Source organism: Anas acuta, chromosome 9 (genome assembly GCF_963932015.1).
Source record: "Anas acuta chromosome 9, bAnaAcu1.1, whole genome shotgun sequence".
In the NCBI taxonomy this organism is placed as follows: domain Eukaryota; kingdom Metazoa; phylum Chordata; class Aves; order Anseriformes; family Anatidae; genus Anas; species Anas acuta.
In genome coordinates this window covers 17,300,753-17,326,174 of record NC_088987.1, presented here as the reverse complement: position 1 = coordinate 17,326,174, position 25,422 = coordinate 17,300,753, and the positions used below count along the sequence as shown (strand labels likewise).

The 25,422-nt window shown below is 46.8% G+C and overlaps 2 protein-coding genes across 7 annotated transcripts in view; one reads left to right on the top strand and one right to left on the bottom strand.

Moving 5' to 3' along the window:
• UGGT1 (UDP-glucose glycoprotein glucosyltransferase 1) overlaps positions 1-3,466 on the bottom strand; it is a 42,125-nt gene extending 38,659 nt beyond the window's left edge. Inside the window, exons 1-4 of one of the 2 annotated variants that reach the window (XM_068692027.1) lie at positions 3,327-3,466; positions 2,439-2,576; positions 903-985; positions 187-317 (exon numbers count right to left, since the gene is read on the bottom strand). In XM_068692027.1, the coding sequence (XP_068548128.1) occupies positions 187-317; positions 903-985; positions 2,439-2,563 (339 nt within the window). In that variant the 5' untranslated portion in view covers positions 2,564-2,576; positions 3,327-3,466. The remainder of the gene's footprint in view (positions 1-186; positions 318-902; positions 986-2,438; positions 2,577-3,326) is intronic. The other variant, XM_068692026.1, reaches the window with a different exon arrangement.
• SAP130 (Sin3A associated protein 130) lies at positions 3,433-25,117 on the top strand. 5 transcript variants are annotated; one of them, XR_011099334.1, is made up of 22 exons: positions 3,433-3,571; positions 3,954-4,071; positions 4,246-4,481; positions 4,857-5,015; positions 6,093-6,204; positions 7,650-7,774; positions 8,563-8,687; positions 9,248-9,398; positions 9,606-9,696; positions 9,964-10,068; positions 11,168-11,309; positions 11,578-11,699; positions 16,341-16,643; positions 17,585-17,756; positions 18,982-19,086; positions 19,836-20,197; positions 21,440-21,688; positions 21,989-22,114; positions 23,043-23,146; positions 23,381-23,513; positions 23,823-23,936; positions 24,161-24,185. XR_011099334.1 is itself a non-coding variant. In XM_068692032.1 (21 exons), exons 2-21 carry the CDS (start codon positions 3,960-3,962, stop codon positions 24,317-24,319), a joined length of 3,168 nt encoding a protein of 1,055 aa, XP_068548133.1. In that variant the 5' UTR covers positions 3,433-3,571; positions 3,954-3,959; the 3' UTR covers positions 24,320-25,117. The 5 variants fall into 5 exon arrangements, 4 of the variants coding, with proteins under 4 accessions (XP_068548133.1, XP_068548130.1, XP_068548131.1 ...); XM_068692032.1 differs by lacking the exon at positions 23,381-23,513 and having other exon boundaries at positions 17,588-17,756; positions 21,443-21,688; positions 24,161-25,117; XM_068692029.1 differs by lacking the exon at positions 23,381-23,513 and having other exon boundaries at positions 17,588-17,756; positions 24,161-25,117.
• The last annotated feature ends 305 nt before the right edge of the window (positions 25,118-25,422 follow it).

Genomic DNA, 25,422 nt, shown 5'->3' with positions numbered 1-25,422 from the left:
CAGATGGACTCGCATTTGGCACACAATGAAACCAGCATATACCTACATACCTTAGCTCCAGTGTACAAAGCACCGGTCAGTTCAGGATTTTTGATATTCTGAAATGTCTTGTAACACATACCTCCTTCCTGGGCCTTACACAACGCTCTACAAAACATTTGAGGATTTCCCCTGTGCTGCACTAACCTGTTGAAAAGCTTGAACCGTTGCAGAATAAGAGCGTAAAGACAAGGAAAATTTCAACAAATTCTGCTGCAAAGGTGACAAACTCTGGCAGGCTACTTTCAGCATTCCATGGTAAGAAGAATAATTGCTACCTGCAAAGTCAGAATACAAGCAGTCATCTTTCTATACCATATTCCCATTAAAGAGGGACTTTTAATCTTACTTGTGATTTATACTAACAGAAACCCATGACACTAATTGTAAACATGCATTCGACTCTTCCTCCTTAATTTTCATTACAACCAGTTCAACAGATGGAAGAGAGCTGACTTCAATAGAGATCCATGAGAAAGCATGGTCACATACAGATTCTTAAGTAAGTGAACAGACTTGGGGAGGAGGCAGACAATAAAGAACAGTAAATAACTCCCATGTAATTCACATGGGAGTTCAGTAATTCAGTTTAGAAACTGAAACATAGACAAAAAATATTAATGATGTTTTATGGTTAATGCTGAAACAAACTAGTGAGTAAAACGCATTTCAGGCTTGTTATCTACTGCTTTTGTCAAATGGATACCCAAAAGCCTTGGGCACTTTCACAATAAAAACATAACTGAAATCAGTCCTGATTGTACAGCATTATAACAATCCAATGGAAGACAAAACTTATTGGTTTATTTTTCAACCGTCCCAATTTTCAGTCATCGTTCAAGAAAAACGTTATGAAAGCTTACCATCATGTTCAGGTGTCTTAATATTTTGACTGGCTTCAACAAAGCTCCAGAATTTTTCTTGACCTTCTTCTGATAAAAATTCACTGAACAAGAAGAGAGGAGATAGCCAGGCCTTTCAAATTTCTCCAAGTTACAATACTAATACTTTGTACAGCATTACAGAAAGTTAGCTCCTACTGTATGTTTATCCATATCAGAAAAGCATATGTTACTAGAAAAAGCAGACCAGGAAAAGCAAACAATACCAAAGCAATTAGTAGGCGTAGGCCAGGACAAACACATACTACATGAAAGAACCTCACAAAGCATCTATTAAACTCTCAAGGCCCACTAGCAGTGGCGTACGTTCTGGCAGCTTTCCTCCTTCATGTATTTCTTTACTAGCCATCTTTTATGAGAAACATACAGTTTTGCTTACTTTGTTGTAATAACCTATAGTTTATTCGAACTACTGGCTTTGTAGGTGTTTCTTTCCTTTTTTCTTTTTTTTTTTTAAATGAGCAATAAGAGAAGTCACAACTTCAGACCGTGACATAATTCCCCATATATTAAGTATATGATTATAGAGTGTTAGACAGCAAAATAGTTCTCTCAACTTTGCTAACAACAAATACTTTATCAAATCTAAACTCGTAACATGCTTCATGCGCTAAAGGATGTTATGACACAAGCTTTGGAGCCCACTAGCTGCCACAGTAGCTTGTGTTTTCAAGACATTCTAACCTAACGTGACAGACATTAACTTAAGCGATGAACCACAGTGCCTGGCTTAGTAAATCAAGCTCCAGAAGGAACTCAGCACTGCAGTGCTCTATCATTCTGGAGTTCAGCCCAGATGAACAATCCTACCTGAAGTCTTTCCTAATGGTTAGGTTACAAGTGAAGTCCTCAGCACATTATTACTGCTTACTATTTCCTAGCCTTCTAGGGACAGCTTTCCTGCAAGTTCCTCTAAGCTTTCTCCAGCAGAGTGTTTGACATTATCAGGGTCTTTAAATCCTGGCATTAACACCTGAGCTTTGTATTGTATTGCTTGAGCATTCTTCAGCCTTAAAACAGAATTTCTAAAGAGAACGTTACAGAAAAATAATTTCATCTTGGACCCCCCTGTCTTGTCACCCGGAGCCATGCCCATTTAAATGAAGCCCATCAACATCCACCTGTTTTCATATAAAAATTGCTGCCCCAAATGCAGCAACTCCCTGGGGACACCGGGATATGTCAAGGTACCCAGGTAGGAGCAAATGGGATTTTTCTGACTGCTGCTCAAGAGCTGACATATCAGAGTGTTGACATTACACAGCCATGGGAACACAGCAGCAGGTCTGCGTCACGTGAAATGGAAGCAAAGCCCTCTGCAGCATACTGGACAGTTAGCCAGCTGATGCTAGTGCTTATAACTAAGCTGAGACATTGTACAATAATCTCGTGATAAACGCTAAAAATGTAGTTTACAGTTTTTAAAAACAGATAGATTATATTATTTTATCCTCTAAGCACATACTGATCTGCAAATGAAAATCACAATGCACTTACCTTGTTTCAAGTAACAGAGGAGTTGAAGACCACTTTGTAGTTAGCGATGTTGTCACAGCCTTAGAATCCCCTTTTACAAATGAAGAGCTGAACCAGATTCCAAGAACTGCAACAAGTATTCCCATTTTATAGGGAAGCCTAAAAAAGATGAGGAAAAAAGTTAGCTTTGCCTTGTCTCTTTTTGTAAGTAGAGAATCCCATGTATCCAAGGACATTAGGGCATTTTAAAATTCAGTGGCCTGCTTCATGTAATAAATCAGTTAAATAATCAGGGTCCTACCTAGGCTAACAAAAATCAAATATACCATTGAAAACATGAAAAGAGGCAAAGATTTTAAACATGACCCCTAAGCTACAATTGAAGCTAAGCTGATTGCAGCTTCCTGTATATTTGTGCTTTCAGATAAACTCGCTTCTCTGCTTGTACACACACGCCGTATGCCACTGGCTTTAAGATGTGCTGCACTCACAGAGTGGCCTGGGTTGGAAGGGACCCCACAGATCGCCCAGTTCCAGCCCCCCGCCATGTGCAGGGCCACCACCCACCAGCCCAGGCTGCCCAGGGCCTCATCCAGCCTGGCCTCGAACACCTCCAGGGCTGGGGCACCGCAGCCTCTCAGCGCAGCCCGTGCCAGCTCTCACCGCCCCCTGAGCGCAGAATTCCCTCCCGCCCTCCCGTCCCAGCCCCCCCTCCTTCAGCTCAGAGCCCTCCCCCCGGTCCTGTCACCCCCTGCCAGCCCCGCACGGCCGGTGTGTGCGCGGCAGGAGGCAGCGGGCACCTCCCGGTAGCGCAGCGTCACCGAGGCCGGGAGGTGACAAATTAACAAAGGCCCAGGCGGTACCGATCAGCGCCCCCCCCCCCCCCTCCCCGCTCCCTCAGGCCCGCACCTGCCGCCCGCCGCTGCCGCCCCTGCGCCGCTTCCGGGCCCGGCGCTTCCGGTGCCGGCCGGGCGGGGCAGCAGCGCGGCCGTGCCGCCATGGCGGGGCGAGGGGCGGGGCCTGGCGGCGGCAGCCAATGAGCCGCGGGGTCGGGGCGGGGGGCGGGGCCGGCCGCAGCCAATCGCCCGAGGGCGGCGGCGGAAGCGAAGCTCGGGGCTCGGCGGCGGCGGGGCCGCGGCGCGGAGCGGGGCCAGGTGAGGCGGCGGCGGGCGGGGAGGGGCCGGGGGGGGCCGGGAGGGGGCGCGGCGGGGACGGGGCGAGCACGGGGCGAGGCGGGACCGCGCCCGGCGGCGGTGTCTGCGGGTGGGGACGGGGACCGGGACCGGGATGGGGACCGGGACGGGGACAGGGACCGGGACCGGGATTGGGGCTGGGGCCGGGGCCGCGCCAGGCCGCCCGCACAGCCCCAGGCCGGGTGTGAGGCGCGGGCAGCCCCGGCCCCGGCCCCGCTGAGGGAACATCCGGGCTCCGGCGGGGGGGCGGGGCCAGGCGGGGCGCGGAGGGGGGGGCGGGGGTTGCGGGGGGCGGGGCCGTGACGCAGCGCGCGCCGTAGCGGTAACGGAGCGGTGCCCGCAGGCGGCCATGAGCTCGCAGCAGTTCCCCCGCTCGGGAGCGCCGCCCGCAGCCCTGGGACCAGCGCCGCCGCCCAGCCCCGCCAGCGGCCCCGCGGGGCTCGTCGGGACCCCGGGCACAGGTACGGGGAGGAACGGGGGCGGGGAGGAACTGGTGGAAGGGGTGGGGGGAATTGGGGGGGGTGGGGGGCTCGGCGGGGCGCGGCCCCGTGCCCGCGGTGCCCGCTCGGGGTGCTGGGGGGAGGTGCGGGCGGTGCCCGTGTCCCCGCCGTGCCCTCAGCCCCTTCTCTCCGCAGCGGGCGATGAGCCGGGCCGCGACGCGGAAGCCGCCCCCAGGGAGCACCTGGGCGCCGGGGCGCCGCTGCCCGCCCGCGAGGAGAAGCAGGAGCCGGTGGTGGTGCGGCCCTACCCGCAGGTGCAGATGCTGGCCCAGCACCACCCGGTCCCGCCCGGAGCCCCGGTGACCGTCACGGCGCCGCCGGCGCACCTGAGCCCTGCCGTGCCCCTCTCCTTCTCCGACGGGCTCATGAAGGTAACGGGGGCGCGGGGAGAAAGCGCGTTTGAGTAGGGAAAGGGGAGCTCGGTTCTGGTTCATTTCTTCTCTTGCAGTAATTCTGAGATAGCTCTGGCTGTGTTTCTGTATTTAATTGCTGAAGTGCTGGGTATAGTATATAAATATAAATTATAGCAAGAGCCTCGCTGCTTTCGGTTCTTACTCTTTCCCTTTGTCCCATGTGAAAATGGAGTGGCTTTGAACAGCCAACATCCTTATTTTTCAAACACCTGACTATGCTTGTCCTCGGGCAAAGCAGGCTTTCTCTCTGGGCTGTCACTCACAGAAATGCTCTTTTCAATACCGAGCTGTTGCTTGGAGTTGCCAATGCTCCTGCCTTGGTGTTTCTTGCAGCCTCCCTTGAAGCCCACCATGCCCAGCCGGCCCATTGCTCCTGCTCCACCTTCCACTCTCTCGGCTCCCACAAAGGTTCCTGGGCAAGTTACTGTCACCATGGAAAGCAACATCCCGCAGGCTCCGACAATTCCTGTGGCAACAATCAGCGGACAACAGGTTTGTTCCTTCTGTTCCAGCTCCCTGCAAGGTCAGATCAATGGTAAAAGCAGGGCTCTTGCAGCAGGAGGGAAGGCAGTGGGCAGACTTCCTGATTCGCTGGACACTGGTTGTTGATCAGTTGTGCTTGGAGCACTAAACTTCAGCCTCAGTTAGCACTAGCTCTTTAGAAAGCTGCTGGTTTGTTGTAACCATCTGACTGACGTAGCACAGTGAGGCTGCAATAGCAGAAACCTATCCAAAAGCTGTTATGCAGCTGACTCTTTCCTCAAAAGCTCCTGCTGCTTCCCTGTTAGTTGGAGCATTCACAGTACAGACAACCTGTTGGGATTCATTACTGCAGCGTTCTTTAGCTTTCCTGGAGCAGACCAGAAAATATTGGTGAGCAGTTCAGTTTTGTAGTGTGTTTTTAGTAAACCACTAGTGACAGAATCTGGGGGGATGGAGGTGTGTGTGAAGATAATGATTTAGATTTTTTTTTCCCTTCTAATTTTGAGTGCAGAGCCAGTCCTTGTAATTTAAAGCTGGTGTGCCAAATTGCCCATCACTAGCCCTCTGAAGTCTCAGGGCTTTGTTGCAAAGTACCTTTAAGTGGATTTGAGTTTGGCTGGCTAAGAATGGGCTGTTATCTTCATTAATATCCATGGGAAGCCCAGCCTTATTAGAAAACAGAATTAATTTGTCACAGCGTTTGCCAGGATGCCACTATTCTTTTGCCTTTAATGGCAAGACGGAATGAATCTGTGCCTTAGGAGTCACTAATGACAGAACGGACATCTCTCAGGTTGACATGCGTGTCACTGCCAACTCATCCAAGTGCCAGCCAGAAAAGTAGATCTCTGAAACGTGAATGTCTTCCATGAACAGTGTCAGCTGTCTTTAATTTCATCCCGTAGAAACATCTCACTCTTTCTCTGCTCACTTGTAGTGCATGTAACCTCTGTACACCAAGTATTTCTATGAAATCTCATTTCTGTGTTTGGTTCTCTTATGTGGTAATGCTGATAGCGTGCCCATGAATTTTCATGAATGCAGCTCATGTCTTATTCTGGATTTCTTTCTCTTTTAACTCTGCAGGGCCATCCCAGTAACTTGCACCATATCATGGCTACCAATGTACAGATGTCTATCATCAGAAGTAGTGCTCCTGGGCCTCCGCTACACATTGGAGCTTCTCACCTGCCCCGAGGTAAAGATCTAGCTGTGCTGTCGCTGCTGTCTGTGCAGGACCTCTTAGGGGCAGTGCACCTGGCCTCCTCCGAAAGTCTCCTTGCTACTAACACAGCCAGTATTCCAGATGTTAAGGCTGCTAGCACAAATAGGACTTGAGGCAACTGCTGGCCTTTTAAGCATTATGTTGCCTTCAGACGTTTAAGGCAGCAGTATGTAACAGTTTTTAAAATGCTGGCAGGTGGCAGCACTTGAGTTACTCTACTTCTGTGCTGTTAATGGTGAACGCTTTCAGGGAAAAATACACGTTGGTATAGATTGGCCTGTGTGCAAAATGTCACGCTCTTGGTAGTAAGCATTGCTCACCTGTGACCAACCACTTCTCAGTGGCACGTGAGCAGTTAAAGTTCTGAAGCATGTTCTTGCAGCCACCTGACACTGGATCTTTCATGAATGCAGTTGCACATGCTGGTGTTTTGCGTGCATTTGTTTGCCCTCGAGTTTAGTGCTGATACTAACGGCAGGCTCCTGTCTCCCAGGATTTTGGTTGCTATGGCTTAGAAAACAGATCAGCCCCTTAAAAGAAGCTCTGTGTTCAGCACGCTCTGATTTCTGATCAGTTTTACTTTTCAAAGGCTCATGGGTTGGATTTCCAGTTTGAGTTCAAACTGATCTGAATTTCAATGTACCATTTATATTTTTCTTTCCTTTCATATTAAATACAAAATGTATTTGTAGCTGAACTAAAACGTATTCTTGTTCACATGATTCTCGTGTGACAAGAAACACAAACTTTTTATTTTCATTTATCTCTGCTCCTTCTCTCTTTCTCTCAGCTTGCATACTTCCTTTTGAGGCAATAACTTAAATTAGGGAAACTTACAGAAGCTATGCAGTCCAGACAATAAAATGATTTCAAGGTCACTTACCTTTCAGAATTATTTTGTATGATCAGCAGTCAGCAAACCATGGACAAATAAACCACAGTTCTGTGCTGTTGCAGGTTTACAAGCTTTTGTCATTATTGTTGTTTTGTTTTCCTTCTATTTATTGTGCATGTATTTTTCTTCTGAACTTCAGTACATGCAGGAAGGTTGTTGTTGGTTTTGCGTATTAGGCTTATTTACACGCTAGCCCACTAATGCAGCTGTTCAAATTATTTGTACTAATACTATTTGTACTACCATAGCTAGGAATAGAAGAAGATCAGATTTACAATATAAGGTTATTATAGGGGAATGAGAAGCACTAACAAACCCAATTCACTCAAAATGCCTGCCCTTCCCACATACTTTTGTGGATCTTGAGTATTTTTGTTGCAAGCCTTATATGTAAACCAAAGTCAACTGAAGTGAACTATGTTCAAACTGGAATATGTAGAAGCTAACGTAAGAGCCTGTCTCTGCAGTTGTAGGGGAGCCATTTGGGTATGTGGTATTTTAACACACTTTGTGTGCTTCCCAGGTGCAGCGGCTGCTGCAGTGATGTCCAGTTCTAAAGTAACTACAGTCCTGAGACCAGCTTCACAGTTGCCAAACGCAGCTACAGCTCAGCCAGCGGTTCAGCACATCATTCATCAACCAATCCAGGCAGGTAGCAGCCAGACAGCTCTGCAGAACACTAGCCACCTGCTCCGAATTCTTCCTGGCACCAATTTGTGATAAAGAAGCTGTCATTATGTGTTTCCTAGGATGAGGCATTAGTCATGTGGTTTTATTTCCTTTGTAGAGTTGGTACTAGGCATCCTTGTTTGATTTTTAACCGTTTGCAATGTGATAACAAAGTGAGAAGAAGACTTCTTGTAGATCTACACAAGTTTTAGACTCTGAAAGGCCGAATGTGTTATGCAGATGAGGGTTATTCTTAAATGATTGTATTGATATAGAATAAAAAATCACCTTAATATGCTGCTGGGTATCTCAGCTTATGTACGTGTGTAAGGAAAAAAATTGTAGGTATCTTCTCTCTGCAGTAGTACTAGTGTTCAAGGTAAGGATCAAGGGTCAAATATCTTTACTTCATGATTTCACTAAGGACCTCAAAGTAATCATCTTTGACTTCATGAATATACTTAGTACAGGGTTTATTTCCATTCTGAAGGGAACTGACCTTTGTTTTTTTCTCCTAAAAATGCTCAAAAGTCCTGCATTATATTCATACATACCTGGTCACTGATTCCCTCTAGTGTACATGTTTTAAAAATCAAAATGGATCTCCTAAGGAGCTTGCAGATCAAATCAGAAAGACTGGAAGCATTTTAGAATGCCAAAACTGAGTGATAAAATCTAGAAAATGCAGTTTTAGTCAAGTAATTCTGAGTTACCCTCTAAATTGTAGAATTTCTTTTCTGATCTCTCTTTTGTGTTTGTTCTTGTAGTCTCGTCCGCCTGTGACGACTTCAAGCACTATTCCTCCTGCTGTGGTGGCGACTGTCTCAGCCACAAGAGCTCAGTCCCCTGTCATAACTACAACAGCAGCACATGCTACAGAGTCAACCCTCAGGTAAAGATGCTGAAGGCAAATTCTTTGAAACCTACAGTGCTCTAACTTTACGGAGGCTGCAGGAAGAGGAAACGTGTTAGTCATCGCAAGCTGATTATTCTCTGGATGTGGGATGATATAATACAAAAATAGTAATGCTTGTACAGTGCAAATGCTTTCAGTTCTGTGAATAAAAATTACTATAAATGCAAACTGTTGCTCTGCCTTACAAGAAAGAAAGGGCTTAACAAATCAGTTGTGAGCTGCTGCTTCCTGGAAAGCAGAGTTTCTCTTTTAGAAGTTGTGGCTAATTCAGCCTATCTTCTTTATGAAAACACAGTGAGAAACGACACACAAATGTTGTATAGCATCCATGACAGAAAAAGCTCTTTCTACAGAGCTGCTTAGGGTGGATGCCTGATGACAGAACAGCGTAGCTTGAGTTTTTTATGTCACTTTGCCATGTATTTGATAGCAGCGCTGCTCTCAGTGAGGAGAACAAAGCCAGGTGTCACCGCACTTTGTCTTTTGGATTCAGTATCCACAGGGTCATCTTCATGATTATTTCTCTTTCTCTGCAGCCGACCCACACTGTCTATCCAGCAGCACCCTCCTTCTGCAGCTATCAGTATTCAGCGGCCCGCACAGCCACGGGACACGGCAACTCGCATTACGCTGCCGTCTCACCCGGCTATCGGAACGCAGAAGCCTCAGCTCCACACCATGGCCCAGGTAGACTGGAAGAGGAGGGGGGAAGCCCTTGGGCTGCTGTCAGGCATCTTTCGTTTACATGTGGCTGGATAAGATTAAATTTGGGAAAAGAGTAATGGGTTAGAAATTAACATTCTTTATAGTCAGTGCAATGTGATTCCAATCTAAGTAAATATTAAAAATGTACTGGTATCTTAACTTGAAGCTTTTTTTCTCTTTTTTTAATAGAAAACCATTTTCAGTACTGGTACTCCAGTGGCAGCAGCAACAGTGGCACCTATTTTAGCAACAAATACCATTGCTTCAGCAACCACAGCTGGTGAGTTCTCATGATGCTGTAGTGAGGGAGTTGTTTTTTCCTCATTGGAGATGGCCCGTAGTTAGTGTTGCGGGAATCTTTCTTTACGGTAAAGACAGAATTCGGATGTGCATGGTCATTGTTCAGGAGATAAATTGCTGAATTCTTTAGGGGGTTGTCCAGGTTGGGTTTTTTGCTCTCTTTGTTTGGGTATAGATGGTATAGATATACTTGTGTGATTGGACTCCATAGAAACATCTTGTATGTTGTGTTTTTATTCTTTCTTAGGTTCTGTTTCTCACACCCAAGCACCTACAAGCACCATTGTCACCATGACAATGCCCTCCCATTCTTCCCATGCTACAGCTGTCACAACCTCAAACATCCCAGTTGGTGAGTGATTTTGGTTCCAAGAAGAAGGTGTAACTAATGCTTCAATTTTACTGTTTGTTATCAGTGTTTGTGTATATTGGCAAATTAAGGAGGGGAAGAAAATCAGTACAAGCTGGGAGAAACTAATTAACAGGTCTGCTGTGGCACAGCTTTTGTTTTTTAACACCAGGAAGAAATAGATGCTCTAGGAGGAATAAGTAATAAAATGGCTCATTAACTTAATTGAGTTTTTAGACAAACTTGGGTCTTTTGGCATTTCAGAACCTGCACTGTATGTACTAGAAGTTGAAGGTGCTTCGTGATAGAGTATAGCTTTCTTAGCTGATTTTTGCAGGTTGCTTCCTATGCTTTTGGAGGCAATAGGTTATAGCCCAGTCAGGTTGTGTTAACGCCTTCACTTGAGGGTAAAACAGCTCAAGTATAAAAATGTGGAAACTATTTGCCTGGATGTAGAATCTGCCTGAGATGTTTCCAACAGAACTGCTTAAGCTTCCGCTGTTAATCTCCTCCGTTCTCCTGCCCACCTCCTTATGTTCTTGTTCTCTTGAAACTTTTTTAATATCTTTCCCTGCTGTAAATTTCCAAGGAGTGAAGTTCCATCTTGATACACCAGTGTTAAGCTTTTGTAGGTGTTTTGTTTCTTTGTCTCTATGTGTACTTTCCTACCTTTTTTTTCTCATTTCCCTTGGTTTCTGTCAAGCTTTGCTTTGAAAACTTAGATAAATAAGTTCTTGACAACAGAAAGGATAGAGCTGATTGTTTAAGAACAAAATATAACTTCAATTGAGTTCTGGAGTAACTCAGCCTTCTACCAAATAACAGTTAAATATGCATTTAACATACACATTTATAATGTCCTTGAATTCTGGTACAAATCAGTTGGGGGAGGGGGGGAAAGAGGTGGATTTACTTAGTTTCCCACATTCATTCTTCCTATTGAGAAAATATGTCATCACTGTGGATAGGAAATTACTGGGGAGAGGGGATACCTTGGGAGTGGGGTTGGGTGTTTTTTCTTTTTAAGAGACCTAGTCTCAACTTTGCAGTGTCTGTACCAATTTGTCCTTTGTTCACTGATTACGTGTTTGTCTTTGCACAGCTAAAGTGGTTCCTCAGCAAATCACGCATACTTCTCCCCGCATCCAGTCTGACTACACAGCAGAAAGGAGTAACCTCATACCCCTCTCTAGTCACCGGGCATCTCCAAACCCAGTAGCAATGGAAACCAGGAATGACAACAGGTAGGGAGATAACGTTTCTATGAACTGGAGAGTGTGAATAGATTCTGAGTGCCTTGCTGCTTTTCTGGGTTAGGATATACAAAAAAAAAAAAATGTGGTTTTGAAAACCTGCAAGGGATTTAGCAGTTTTGAATTAATCATGAGAGTTAATATACTTGATAGCTTATGACAGATGAGATACAAAGCTTAGGAAGTGGCCCCAAGGCAGGGGTTGAAGATGAACGGTTGAAATGGTGTGTGTGATGCTTGTTCTCTTTGATGCCTACAGGCAGTCTGTGCCTGTCCAGTTCCAGTACTTCTTACCAACGTACCCGCCCTCTGCCTATCCCCTGACTGCGCACACCTATACCCCCATCACCAGCTCCGTGTCCACCATCCGCCAGTATCCAGGTAAGAGGAGCTCTGGGGCGAGCCAAGGCTTTTGTTCAGTTGTTAGTTCATGTGCAAGCTTTAGGGATGGAAGCAGCTAAGAGGTTTGTGTGCTCAACTCTGACAGCTTGTCGCAAAGTCTTTGACTTCTTGTTGGCTGAAAGGAAAACATAAGGAGTATTGAACTACTTCAGAGGCCTACTAAGCATAGCTAATAATCATTTTCCCAGGATTTTCATGTTTGATATCCAGATATTTTGCCTCTCCTGATCTGATTTCACAGATCAAAACCAGTTCAACTCCTTCAAAACACGTGAGCTCTTTATGCATCTTCATTCCCTTATCTTTAAATACATAGTTTGAGAAACGTAAACCAAAAATTGAGAGAACAAGTTGCACTGCAAGCAGTTGTGTTCTGTTTAAAAGAACTAGGCAGGGTAACAGGTTTGAACTGGTGCAGTAGTTTGCAGGTTGGCTCACATGATACATGTTTTTGGCTACATAGTCATCCCAGACTTAAATTATTTGCCTGAGACAAAGCTTGAAGCACTTCTACCTTACTGAGTGGCTGAGGACAGTTCTCTATGATACAGTAATTACCACAATCCCAAATCTGGATTTTTATGGAGTATCTGTGTCTGCTGGTAGCACGTTACCCTTGATCAGTACAGAGGGGAGTTGGAAGGACATGGAGGCTGCAAATCCCATTTGCTGAATGGGAAAGCATGCACAGGGAATTGGTGCAGTACTGTGGCCTGTTTTTTGTCATTGAGGTTGGAAATTGTCATTGAAATTACAGTTGCAAGTCTTGACTGTAAGTCCTGTCTGGGTTTGAGGTAGGCTCCAGGATGATTAAATGACTTGTGATAGGGACGGGGGGCCTCTCTGTACCTTCCTGTGCTTTGGCTGGAGTCGTTTTAAAGGAGGATATGTGGGTAAGTGGTGGTACTTGGTGTTGGTAGCAGTGACTGGGTGGTTACAGAGCCCCTGATGAAAGGTTTTTTTTTTGTGCTGCAGGGCATCAGGAAGCAGGGACAGATGTTGGAGGAGTGTCAGTGTTGCCACAGGGATGTTGTGCAAGACCTCAAAGCAGACTGTCAGGAGTTCCACTACTGCTAGCATGTTGGGCCAATGACACGATAATACTGACTTCTAAAAAGATGAAGGCTCACCAGTAGCTCACTGACAGAGACATTTGGTTTATTAAATTGATTGGAAGCATCAGTTGACAATACTAATTAGGGCAGTAACTGGTGACACCTCAAAGTAGAGAATTCTGAGTGTCAGGAGGGACTTAAACCCCTGCTGAGGGCAGCCACTGGAGAACTTAGTGCAGACTTTTAAGATCACTGAGCTCTAAGGAGTACTGCTGTGGTATTTTGAGGAAGGATGTTGAGAAGACCCCGGGCTTTCCAAGGGCTTGGTTGTGTTTACATAGTTTCAGAAATGATTTTGTTGGATAGACGGTCCTGCAACAATTGTTTCACATAACGTGTACTTGTGACAGAATTAATACAGAGAAGTCACATTAGGGACCTGGTGCTGTATTTCAGGCTTTTGACAGCTGTTTTTGGAGTGACTTGTTAGCACAAGAACTTCTTGTTGAAATCCTGTGACAAAACCAGCTTGGTCTGTGATGAGAAGGCTCGCTGCTGCTTGCAGGCAAGCCCACTGTTAGCAAGTTAGCACTTGATTTTGGTGTGCTTCTGTAGAAATTGCATTACTGTTCTGTAATGACTGAAACTCTGGGGGTCCAGGAGCTGCAGGTAACCCAGCATCACAGCTGAGTGCCCCCTGGGAGGAGCGCAGCAGGATGCCTCACAGTAGATCTGAAAAGATGGAATCGAAGCTGCTCAGAGCTGTAAATCCAAATGAATGAATTGGACTTGCAAGGCAGGTGCATCGCTTGGAACACTGTTTTGCCGCAAAGATTTCATGATTGTTTTAACTGTGAGATACAATCTATAATTGCAAGCCCTGTTCTGAGTCAGATAGGATTGTACTCAAGTTCAGAAGTTTGTCCAGCTGCACAAATAAAATTATTTTGCTTATGTGGCCGGGGAAAGGAGGGGTAGAAGTAGGCTTCATTTTAAGGTACTTACACTTGAGTCTCTGTCCTTGCCACTTGCTTAGGTACGGTCAATGTTGGTCTTCTAAATGATGTAGTTAGCTCTGTGAAAGACTCTCTTGAAAAGGAGGTTTCTTTCTAAAATTGATTTAGACTTGTAATTTAAGCTGGGAAAACACCAAGTATTGATATTTAAAAAGTCTTGTGTAAAAAAGTTAATAAATGCTGTAGTGAACAAAAATAGTACACAGATTTAGGGGAAAACAGATCCTGGGCCAGGAGCTGGCAGGGCTCATTGAGAGGGCTTTAAACTAGGTAAGAAGGGGGATGGGGCTGAAACAAGGCTTGTTGGAGCGGGGGAACAATGGCAAGGCCAGGGGATAAGGTAAAGGCCCAGCTGAAGTGCATCTACACCAATGCACGCAGCATGGGTAACAAACAGGAGGAGCTGGAAGCCATCGTGCAGCAGGCAGGCTACGACTTGGTTGCCATCACGGAGACGTGGTGGGACCAGTCTCATGACTGGAGTGCTGCGATGCCTGGCTATAGGCTCTTCAGAAGGGACAGGCAGCACAGAAGGGGTGGCGGTGTGGCTGTCTATATTAGAGAGTCTTTTGATGTTGTACAACTCGAGGCTGGGAATGACAAGGTCGAGTCCCTTTGGGTTAGGATCGTCAGGGACAACAAGGCTAGTGTCCTGGTTGGGGTTTGTTATAGACCGCTGAACCAGGATGAGGAGATGGATGAGGAGTTCTACAGGCAGCTGACAGAAGTTGCGAAATCATCAGTGCTTGTTCTCATGGGGGACTTCAACTTCCCTGACATATCCTGGAAGCACAACGCAGCCCAGAGAAAGCAGTCTAGGAGGTTTCTGGAGAGCGTGGAAGATAGCTTCCTGACGCAGCTGGTTAGTGAGCCTACCAGGGATGGTTCCGTGCTGGACCTTCTCTTCACAAACAGAGAAGGACTGGTGGAGGATGTGATTGTCAGGAGCTGTCTTGGGCAGAGTGACCACGAAATGGTGGAGTTCACTATTCTTGGCGAGGCCAGGAAGGGAACCAGTAAAACCGCTGTATTGGACTTTCGGAGGGCTGACTTTGAGCTGCTGAGGACACTAGTTGGTGGAATCCCTTGGGAGGCGGTTCTGAAGGGCAGAGGGGTCCAGGAAGGCTGGGCGCTCTTCAAGAAGGAAATCTTAATGGCGCAGGAGCGGTCTGTTCCCATGTGCCCAAAGACAAGCCAGCATGGAAGAAGACCAGCCTGGCTCAACAGAGAGTTGCAGTTTGAGCTTAGGAGAAAAGAGAGGGTTTATAATCTTTGGAAAAAAGGGCGGGCCACTGAGGAGGACTATAAGGAGGTTACGAGGCTGTGCAGGGACAAAATTAGGAAGGCCAAAGCTCATCTGGAGCTCAATCTGGCTACTGCCGTTAAAGACAACAAAAAATCTTTTTACAAATACATCAGCGCAAAATGGAGGACTAAGGAGAATCTCCATCCTTTACTGGATGCGGGGGGAAACTTAGTTACAAGAGATGAGGAAAAGGCAGAGGTGCTCAATGCCGCCTTTGCCTCAGTCTTTAGCGGTAATACCGGTTGTTCTCTGGATACCCAGTACCCTGAGCTGGTGGAAGGGGATGGGGAGCAGGATGTGGCCCTCACTGTCCACAAGGAAACGGTTGGCGACCTGGTACGGCACTTGGATGTGTGCAAGTTGATGGGGCCGGATGGGATCCACGTGAGGGTACTGAGAGAACTGGCAGAGGAGCTGGCCAAGCCCCTATCCATCATTTATCAGCAGTCCTGGCTATCGGGGGAGGTCCCAGCTGACTGGCAGCTAGCAAATGTGACGCCCATCTACAAGAAGGGCCAGAGGGCAGACCCGGGAAACTACAGGCCTGTCAGTTTGACCTCAGTGCCAGGGAAGCTCATGGAGCAGATCCTCTTGAGAATCATCACACAGCACTTGCAGGGCAAGCAGGCGATCAGGCCCAGTCAGCATGGGTTTATGGAAGGCAGATCCTGCTTGACGAACCTGATCTTCTATGACAAAGTGACGCGCTGGGTGGATGAGAGAAAGGCTGTGGATGTGGTCTACCTTGACTTCAGCAAGGCTTTTGCCACCGTTTCCCACAGCATTCTCCTCAAGAAACTGGCCCAGGGAAGTGGTGGAGTCACCATCCGTGGAAGTCTTTAAAAGACGTTTAGATGTAGAGCTTAGGGATATGGGTTAGTGGGGACTGTTAGTGTTAGGTCAGAGGTTGGACTCGATGATCTTGAGGTCTCTTCCAACCTAGAAATTGTGTTATTCTGTGATTTCTGAGGCTGGGTATGGAAATGTAATTTCAACTTAACTTTAAAGTCGATCTTTTCTCTCTTGCAATATGGAATGAAAATAAACAATAATTTTGAATTCTTCTGGCAGACAACCTGACCTGTCCACTCTCAAATTCACTACTGCTTCAAGCAGGTTGGCAAATTATTTATTTTTTTAAAAGAAAAATAGTCTTTGAGAGTAAATACTGGAGCGAAGGGGTGGGGGGGGACAGCCGCAACCCGTGCTAGGAGTGATGAGGTGTCTGTGTTGCTGCTTGCAGTGTCAGCCCAGGCGCCCAACTCGGCCATCACGGCTCAGACTGGCGTTGGGGTGGCCTCCACCGTGCACCTCAACCCCATGCAGCTGATGACCGTGGATGCCTCTCACGCCCGGCACATCCAGGGCATCCAGCCGGCGCCAATCGGTGCCCAAGGGATCCAGCCAGCACCCATCGGCGCCCAGGGGATCCAGCCAGCGCCCATCGGCACGCAGGGACTGCACCCAGCTGCACCCATCAGCACGCAGGGACTGCAGCCAGCACCAATCGGTGCCCAGCAGCCCCAGGCCGACCCCAAGACCTCGGGTGAGTGCCCTCACACTGAGCCTGCAGGTGGCAGGACGTGACCCCGCGTCTGTAACCACCCCGCAAGGGTCTGTGTCCCTGAGAGGGTGCAAAGCACGTTCGTCCCAGTGCTCTCCTGGAGAACACTTCTTACCTCAGGGAAGGTCATTCTTGCCGAAGCGCACCAGGGAGAGCTGCGGGTGGGGTTGGATAGGTTATTTCAGTGGGAAAAAGAATGGCAGTGCCTGAGCTTAAACGGTTCCCTTTAGTAAGGCCCTGTGGGGAGAGCCATTGAAAAGTAGGTAACACTTACGGAATGGCACCAGCTGTGTGTTAGATCACCTGAGCAGTTAAAACATGGCTAGGTGCCTTAAGCAGTCTGTAAATTGGTCTTGGACTGTGATGAAAATGCATTTTATGAAAAATGATTGGCCTGACGGAGTCCCAGTGATTTGCTGAAGCAAGGGAACGTGGCAGCCAAGCAGTGCACTGTTTGCGGTGCCAGTGGGGGTGTTGTGTGCCCTCCCCAGCTGCCCAGCACCAGCTGGTTGGCCGGGCAGGCTTTGGCAGAAGGTCAGAACACAAACACAGCTCACAGTGCTCACCTACAAGTTGCCGCGTTGTCCAGGAGTTGTCCAGTTGCCAGGAGTGTTAGCCAGTTGACCCACCTGTGCTGGTGATCTCCCTAGCCATTTCTGTTTCTTCAGGGCAATGTATTTCTGTAGCAACAGCTGTTAGGGTATCTTCCTTCTACCTGGCAGCTGGTCTAGTTACCAAACTGCCTGTAGTGAAGGTACTGGTTATGAAGTAGCATGAAAGCACTGCTGGTAAAGGTTGAGGGAGTCGAAGGAGCACAGACAGCGCGTACTCTGCAGACGCCTCCTTTGTCATCACACTTCCTTAAGTAACTGCTGCTTCTCCTTATCTGTTTTCTCTCCCATATCAATGTCTGTCCTCCCCAGCAGTAGTCTTGGCAGATGGAGCCACCATTGTAGCCAATCCTATTAGCAACACGTTCAACACAGCTTCTGCAGCGACTACAGTTGTTCAAACCCACAGCCAGAGTGCCAGTGCCCCAGCCCAGGGCTCTTCCCCGCGCCCAAGCATCCTCCGGAAGAAACCAACTACAGATGGGTGAGTGGGATTGAAGGTGACACACAAATGATACTTCTGTGCAATCCAGTCCAGCTAAATGGAATCATTTTCTGTAGATAAGAAAAGTTCTAGCAGGTTATTCAGTCAGCAGTGGTTGTGAGTAACCTGCTGCTCTGTGAAACATGTTTTCTTCTCCCCTGGGGCAAGCTATCGTTTCCTCTTACTCTCAGTAACAAGATGTCTCTAGCTCTTGCAAGTGACCTTTTGAAGGAAAGTGTTTTTTATTAATCTAAGCCAGAAAGCCTCAAATCCAAAGAGCTCAATCTACTAAAATTAGAAATCTGTGCTTTGATTTCAGTGCTTTTCTTGGAAGAATCTGTGGATGGGTAGTAAGGACAGGATTAGTACCCTGCTGTGAAAACTGATTAGGGAAAAAAAAAAGGTGGGGGAAGTAACGTAAGCCAGAAAACACAAAATATTTTCAGAGTTTGATTTTGAATGTCTGAATAAAGAGGCAGGAGACAGCATTAAAGTTAACAATCCATTTCCTCCTGACTAACAACTGAAAATGCTGGAAACTGATGTGTCCTATGAGACTAAAATTGCTTTTTTTATTTATTTGGGTGGAAACCTTTTTCTAAGGCAGGAAAGGTGCAGGCTGTAAAACTGAAGCATAAATGAAAGAAGCAGAGGTAGATCACTGAATAATTTTCCTATTTGAGAGGCTGACTGTTTGAGACAACAGTTTCACTTTCAGCCCTGCAGGAGATAGAACAGCCTCTAAAATGCTTTTCTGCATGCAGCACTGTGCTAATATCCCTGTTCAGGGTCTGGAGATCTTGGAGTCAGGCTTTGATGCAGCCTAGTCCAGCTAAGCAAAGCAGCTGCCTGGCTGAGCACTGTTTAGTTCCAGATAGTTTGCTCAGACCTGTGATAGCAGTGGAAGGCACTGATGTGGCCAGACCTCCCTTTTTTTCCTGACACCTGGAGCCTGGCAGTCTCAGTAACGTGCCCTGGCATTTCTGGAGGAGTCCCAAATGTGAGGGAGACTGGGCCAGATCAACTAACCAGTTATCTTTAAAGAAAGTAAAACTTAAAGACTAATTTGGTTCAAAGCTGAGACTTTCTGTAGTAGACCAGTTATATCTGGCTCATTGCACTCAGCTTAGCTTATCCCCTGTTTTTTGGGTCGATTCCTTTGCTCTCAGGGGTATTTACCTTTGTATCAGAGAGGTGGGAATTTAGATTTGTCCATGTCTTACAGGCTGGCAGTCCGGAAAAGCTTAATTCCACCTCAGCCACCTGAAGTAGCTAGCACACGTGTGGAGAATGCTATGCGCAGCACGTCTGGATCACCAAGGCCTGCTGGGTAAGACTTCAAGACAACCAGCTGCGTTGTACTGGTTTTATTGTGTGTGTTTGACTTCTGGTGGTTGGTATTGAAGCGTTTTCTCTTGTGAAATTTATTTTGTATTTGTCCGTGTGACAACTTTGAACAGCCTTGAGTAACTCTGCTGTTGTGAAGCTGAGGCAGGAACCTTTTAAACGATGTCCTTAGGAGCTTTCGAGAGGTGGGAGGGACGTAACACAAAAAATACCATGCTGTGTTAAAGACCGGGCCTTTAAAGTTTTTTTCTAGATTTCTTGGGATTTAATCCTAAAGAAAGTTAAATGGATCTTCTACCCTGTTTCAGTGCTTGTGTCCAGTTGCTTTATAGCTCATTGTTTTAAAACTATTAGCCACAGTGGGAGCTCCCACAAAGTGGATGAGGGGCAGTGCAGCTTTGGGTAAAGTTCTTCTTGTTTGCACTGCAAAAGTGCCATGCTCCTTTTTGGAGTGTTTCAAAGCTATCTGGAATTAGTCATGAGATTTTGCTTGTACACTGCGTGGAAGAAAACAGCATCCAAAACAAAAGGTTAGAGGGCACAAAGGGGGAAGAAAATGTGTTGGAGGTAATGACACCTGCTGCTGTCACTGCACTCGTTACTGAGCCAGGTGTTATTTACTGGCGCAGGAAAACAGAAGTAGTCTGAATCTGGCTTGGCTCAGTGTGCTAGAAGGTCATGACTGCGATGCCATTAACTTCACTTTGTTGTGCTTGTTTTCCAATTTCACAGTGCCAAGCCCAAACCCGAAATTCACGTGTCCATGGCCACTCCGGTCACGGTGTCTATGGAGGCAGTGTCTAACCAGGGCGGTGAGCAGCCCACCATCGCGGTGCCCCCTTCCTCCCAGCAGCCCCCCTCTGCCATCCCAACGATCATCGCAGCAGCCAGCCCCAGCGCACAGCCCACAGCAGCTCTGTCCACCATTCCAGGAGCCGTCCCAGCTGCTCCACCGACTTCTACCACAATTGTGGCTGCCCCTGCTCCTCCATCCACCATGAGCGGTGCCCTTTCAGCAGTGCTGGGGCCTGCAGTACCGGAGATAAAAATCAAAGAGGAAGTAGAACCCATGGACATTATGCGACCAGTATCTGGTAGGTTGCTGCTAAGCATCAAGTTGTTTCTCTTGTTGTTGATGCAGTGGGGAACTTGGGATTTCAACACAACCATCCTGAAAATAAAACTGCCTCTCTTTCGTGGCAGTACATAACACAAGTCACAAAGTTTCTTTATGCTTTCTTTCTCACAGTTGTCTTCCCACTGCTCTCCAGTAGAGAATAGGGACATGGTTTAGGTGATGTGATCAAGGTATGAAGTGTTATATGAGTAGAGTATGAAGTCTTAGTGGCCCATTGAATAGAATGGAAAGCAAAGGTTTGGTTGACAGTTAAGCTGAAACTTCAGATCATCTTCTAACTCCTAGGAAGAAAGAGCATTGCAATGTCTGAGGTGTTCCTGTCTCAAATATTAAGAATTGCAGGGTAGCAACTTGGCGAGTGCATTTTTTTTTTTCCCCCCAGAGTGCTTCTTTGCCTTCTCCTTAACCTTCTGTGAAATCACTCAGTGTCAGCACTGTTTTGTTCGTGTTCAAATGATCCAGCTCCAAAGAGTCTGTGCGAATTGCTTGCTTAAAACACAGTTATCAGTAGTGCCAATATAATACAAATCCGTACAGTTAATTTTGGTTAAGAGATCTCATGCCAGAAATTCTGCTGTGGATTATGCCGCACATTTGTCTCAGTCACGGCTGATCGAGTTTTTCCCTGCAAATGTCAAGGAGTATTCTCTCCAGCTACCTGCCGCTCTGCTGCCAGACTGAGAGGCCTGTTGGTGTGTGCAGTAACCTGCTGACGCAGTGCTGTTGACTTGGCAGGGCAAGAACTCCTGCAAGGAGAGTACTGCAGTCCCGAGTTGACTGCATCTGGCCCTGTACTTGCATTGCAAAGGGAACGCACTTGCTATTGACTGTGATCTGTGCTCTGAACGTCCATTCAAAGATGTCTTCTTCGCAGTACCATTAGCACAGATTCTCTTTTGTAGCGTTCAACTCCAAAAGTTTTTAAAATTAAGGAATTGAGTAAGAACTGTCTGCTCTCATTCTTCATGTCCTTGTCCATGTACGTAAGGATCTCAGGGTACAAGCATTGTGCCAGTGATTGGTCCTGGCTTAGTGTCTGCCCTTGTACAGGCGTGGAGCTGAAGCGCATCTACAATGGAATGCGTGCTCCTCACAATGCACTGAAACAGCAAATAGTGGTGGTGATGGCACTCAGGCAATGCCAGTGTTACCTTTATGCTGCTGATAGCTTGACTTCTTTTCCTTTCTTTCTTCTCAGCAGTCCCTCCTTTGAGCACAAGTACTGTCTCTCCATCTTTGGCATTGCTGGCCAACAACCTTTCAATGCCTCCAAGTGATTTGCCACCTGGTGCCTCCCCAAGGAAGAAACCCCGCAAGCAGCAGCATGTCATCTCCACAGAGGAAGGGGACATGATGGAAACAAATAGTACCGACGATGAGAAATCCACTGCCAAAAGTTTGCTGGTGAAGGCAGAGAAGCGCAAGTCTCCTCCAAAGGAATATATAGGTAATGTCATCTCTGCTGACCTTTTTTCCTCTTCAAACGTCTGTATTCTTTCTTCCCCTTATCTCATAAAGGCACTCTGTCATTCTGCTTCCAAAATGCAACTAGTACAGAATCCAACTATCTGATCCTCAGTGTTTTCTATATAGTGATGTTCAGGGGAAATGACCTTTTTCAAAATGGAGAGTACCATTTTGTATGAGGTGGTGCTTCCTCATATTCTCTCTCAGTTACTGTCATGCTGATCTCCCGCTTTCACCTGGCTAACGATAATAACGCAGTTATTCCTGAATCCTTTTCTAGATGAGGAGGGTGTGAGGTACGTCCCTGTGCGCCCGAGGCCGCCTATCACTCTGCTTCGTCATTACCGCAATCCCTGGAAAGCTGCTTACCACCACTTCCAGAGATACAGCGACGTCCGCGTGAAAGGTCAGTCTGCAGCTCCGACCGGACACTGGGGCGTGCGGGGCGAGCGGCTTCAGCACACTTGGTGTCTGAAAAACACTCCTGGCTCCTCCACGTTGATGAGCAGTGCCACAGAAATTGCGTTCCTTGCAATCGGGAAAAACAAGGATTGATCAAGTGAGCTAATAGCTTCATTAGTTAGCTGTTGCCTGAATCTCTCTCAAAACAGGGAAGAAAGAAAGGGAAGGAGCCTATATAGAATTAGACAATTTTGTCTAAGATCGTACGTTTATTGAGAAATGTATTTATTTAGAAGGATAGAAACTTACTAAAGAAAGGACTTCTTAAATGATATGCTATGGTGACACACTCCGGTTTAGTTTTCAGATCATCTTCTTATCTAACAAACCTGCCAATTTAATAAAATAAAAAAATTCTAGGTTTCAAGTAACAAGTCTTCTGAACAGATAAGTCTTGTGGGCTTTTAAATCTCTTTTTTGCTCTATTAAGAGGAAAAATGAGATCAGACACTGTTTTTTATGCTGTTTAGCTCACCTTAGACTCTTTAAGTGGATGAAGTGGATGGCTTTTTTGCAACTATCTAAAGACATCAAGGAGGGAGTGGATATCTATTTCAGTGGGATGGGATGGACCACCCACTCTTCCATGTAGGATACTTGAAACAGCGGTAAATTTTTGAAAAAAAAGGGAAACGCTCCTCAACAGTGAAAAGAAAAATTCTGGAAATATATTTAACCCGTTAACGAGCGAGAGCAGCCTTCAGATATGGGGCAGATGGGTAGTTATGGTCCTTCCCCAGTCAAAACGTTGCTTCTTTCTGCTTACTAGGACATGTAAAAAGCAGAAACTAGGATAAAGTTTTTGTTTGAGATCAGAGGCCTGGTGAATTTGTGAAGTTTGTGTAACCTAAGTTTGTATTTCTTGGTGACAGAAGAGAAGAAAGCAATGCTCCAGGAGATCGCCAATCAGAAGGGTGTATCCTGTCGTGCGCAAGGGTGGAAGGTCCATCTCTGTGCGGCACAGCTGCTGCAGCTGGTAGGTGAAGGGGACTCGCCTGCTACCTACAGCACGGGGGAGCACGGAGTTGTGTAAGACAGGGTTTTTACAAGCTCAGTACATGCTCATCTGACACTGGGATACCATAAGCTGGTGTGTAGTGCCCAAAGGGAGTGGGATGCGCTTTCCCCTTTCTCAGGAATGTGGCATAAGTGGCTTGGAAACTTAGTGTTGATTTTGCTCCAGACATAAGAGCTGATGTATTTTGTACAGATGATCAAAATTGGCAACTCCCTCCTGCTGATGCACAGGTCTGAAGAAGCGTCTGTTTGGGATGGTGCGGCTGATCTGAGGAGGCAGCACTGATCCACATTCCTGGATGCTTCTGTTTCAGGTTGGGGGTGAGGTAGGTGCTCTGCATTCTAGCACCAAACTCCCCAAAACCTCTGCATTCCTGGAATAGCATTGTGAGAGAGAGGGGAAACAGTTCTGGTTAGGTTCCATACTCGTTCAGAAGTGGAGCAATCCTGTAAATAGAATGTTAGTACGAATGAATAGTGCCACACTTCACATCAGAGGCTCCATCTTCTGAATTACTAACATGAGCAGCTGAGAGGGGAACAGATTATCATCATCTCTGCGTAGATTTCTTAATGTGGGCAAACGTTTTCTGGCCTAGTGGCGAACCTTTTCATGAAGTGCTAATGTCTTTTAGACCAACCTGGAGCATGACGTGTATGAGAGACTGACTACCCTACAGGAGGGACTCATTCCTAAGAAAAAGGCAGCCACTGATGATGACTTGCATCGAATCAATGAACTCATACAGGTACGTTCCCATGGCCTCTCAGCACAAAAGAACTGTTCTAGCCTTAATTACAAAATATCCTGCTGTGGTTAATGAGTGCTAAAGCAGTCATTAATAAATAAATAAATAAATCACAGAGGTACTCTTTCTGTGTTTGAAGCATCATCAGTTAAAGGTGGTGTTACAAAAAGGAAGAGCAATTGTTTAGGCTAGCTGCTGTTACTGACAGTAGTATTTCATTTCAGGGGAATATGCAGAGGTGCAAACTTGTGATGGATCAAATCAATGAGGCTCGAGACTCGATGCTGAAGGTCTTGGATCACAAGGATCGTGTTCTGAAGCTTCTAAACAAGAACGGAACTGTCAAGAAGGTATCCAAATTAAAGCGAAAGGAGAAGGTCTAAAGCCAGAATAATGACTCTGGAAATGGAGAACGTGTACAGAATGGAGTTGAAACCTTTTGTAGTTTGGGTTTATTTCTAAGAAGAGCATCTGAATAAAACGGCTGAGTTTAGGGAACAGCTGACAAGAGATGGACACGTGAAGCCTGGTGACCTGAAGGGATTGTCAGTGATCTGTCATAATGAACAACACTTTCTCTCAGGCTCATCTTTTTTTTTTTTTTCTCTAGTCTTTGTGGTCCCATTTGTTTAACCCTCCTGATGTGTCAGTGCCTACTAATTGGAACTAGTGCTGCAGCGTGTGGGGGACAGTGCTGTCCTTCTGTGCTGCAGCGTAGGGGTTAAGTATCCACCAGGTGTGCGAGCAGCTGTAGTAGATTCTGCAGGAGCCATCAAGAAGAGCCAAACCCAGACAGCCATGCTCTGAAGCACAGAGTGACACTGCGTTCAGTGACCCCATTCAGTTCTTGTTCTTCTGACCTTCCAGTGTCCAAAGCAGCCTTCTTAAGCCCGTGCCACCGTGCTGGGAGATCTGCCATGCTCAGTCTCCTATGGTTCACAAGTCCTAGCTGTCAATTTGAAAAACAGAGTTAAAAAAAAAAAAAAAAGAGGGGGTGGGGGAGAAATCATTTCCAAGTGATTTTTGTAGTGTCCGTGTGTGTGTCCGTGTTGGTGTTCTGGGATCCTTGTCCTGAAGTACCTCTGGCGGCAGCGTACTTCCCGTAGCTGGTGTAACGTTACCTGTATGTACCACATACATCTGAAACCATTAATAAAGGACGTGGGCGTTTTTGTACGTGAGCGCTTTGTGCACCTTGATCCTCGTGGGGCGCTTACACCTGGAACCTCCACCCCAAAACCTAGGGGAGAGGGGAAAGCTGTGGGGAGCAGCCAGCCCCGTGTGTGCTGCGCTGGGGCAGGGAGCTCGATTCACGAACGCAGAGGTGCTGTTTTGTGGTAAAAGTTACCCAATTGGTTCACTTCCCTTATCCCCATCCCTTCCACAGCCTCCCCCAGGGCTCTCAGGCGCCCTCCCCTCAGCCTGAGGCGCTCCCCGGGCTGTGGGGGGGGGGGGGGGGGGCCGCCTGAGGCGCTCCCCTCCCGCG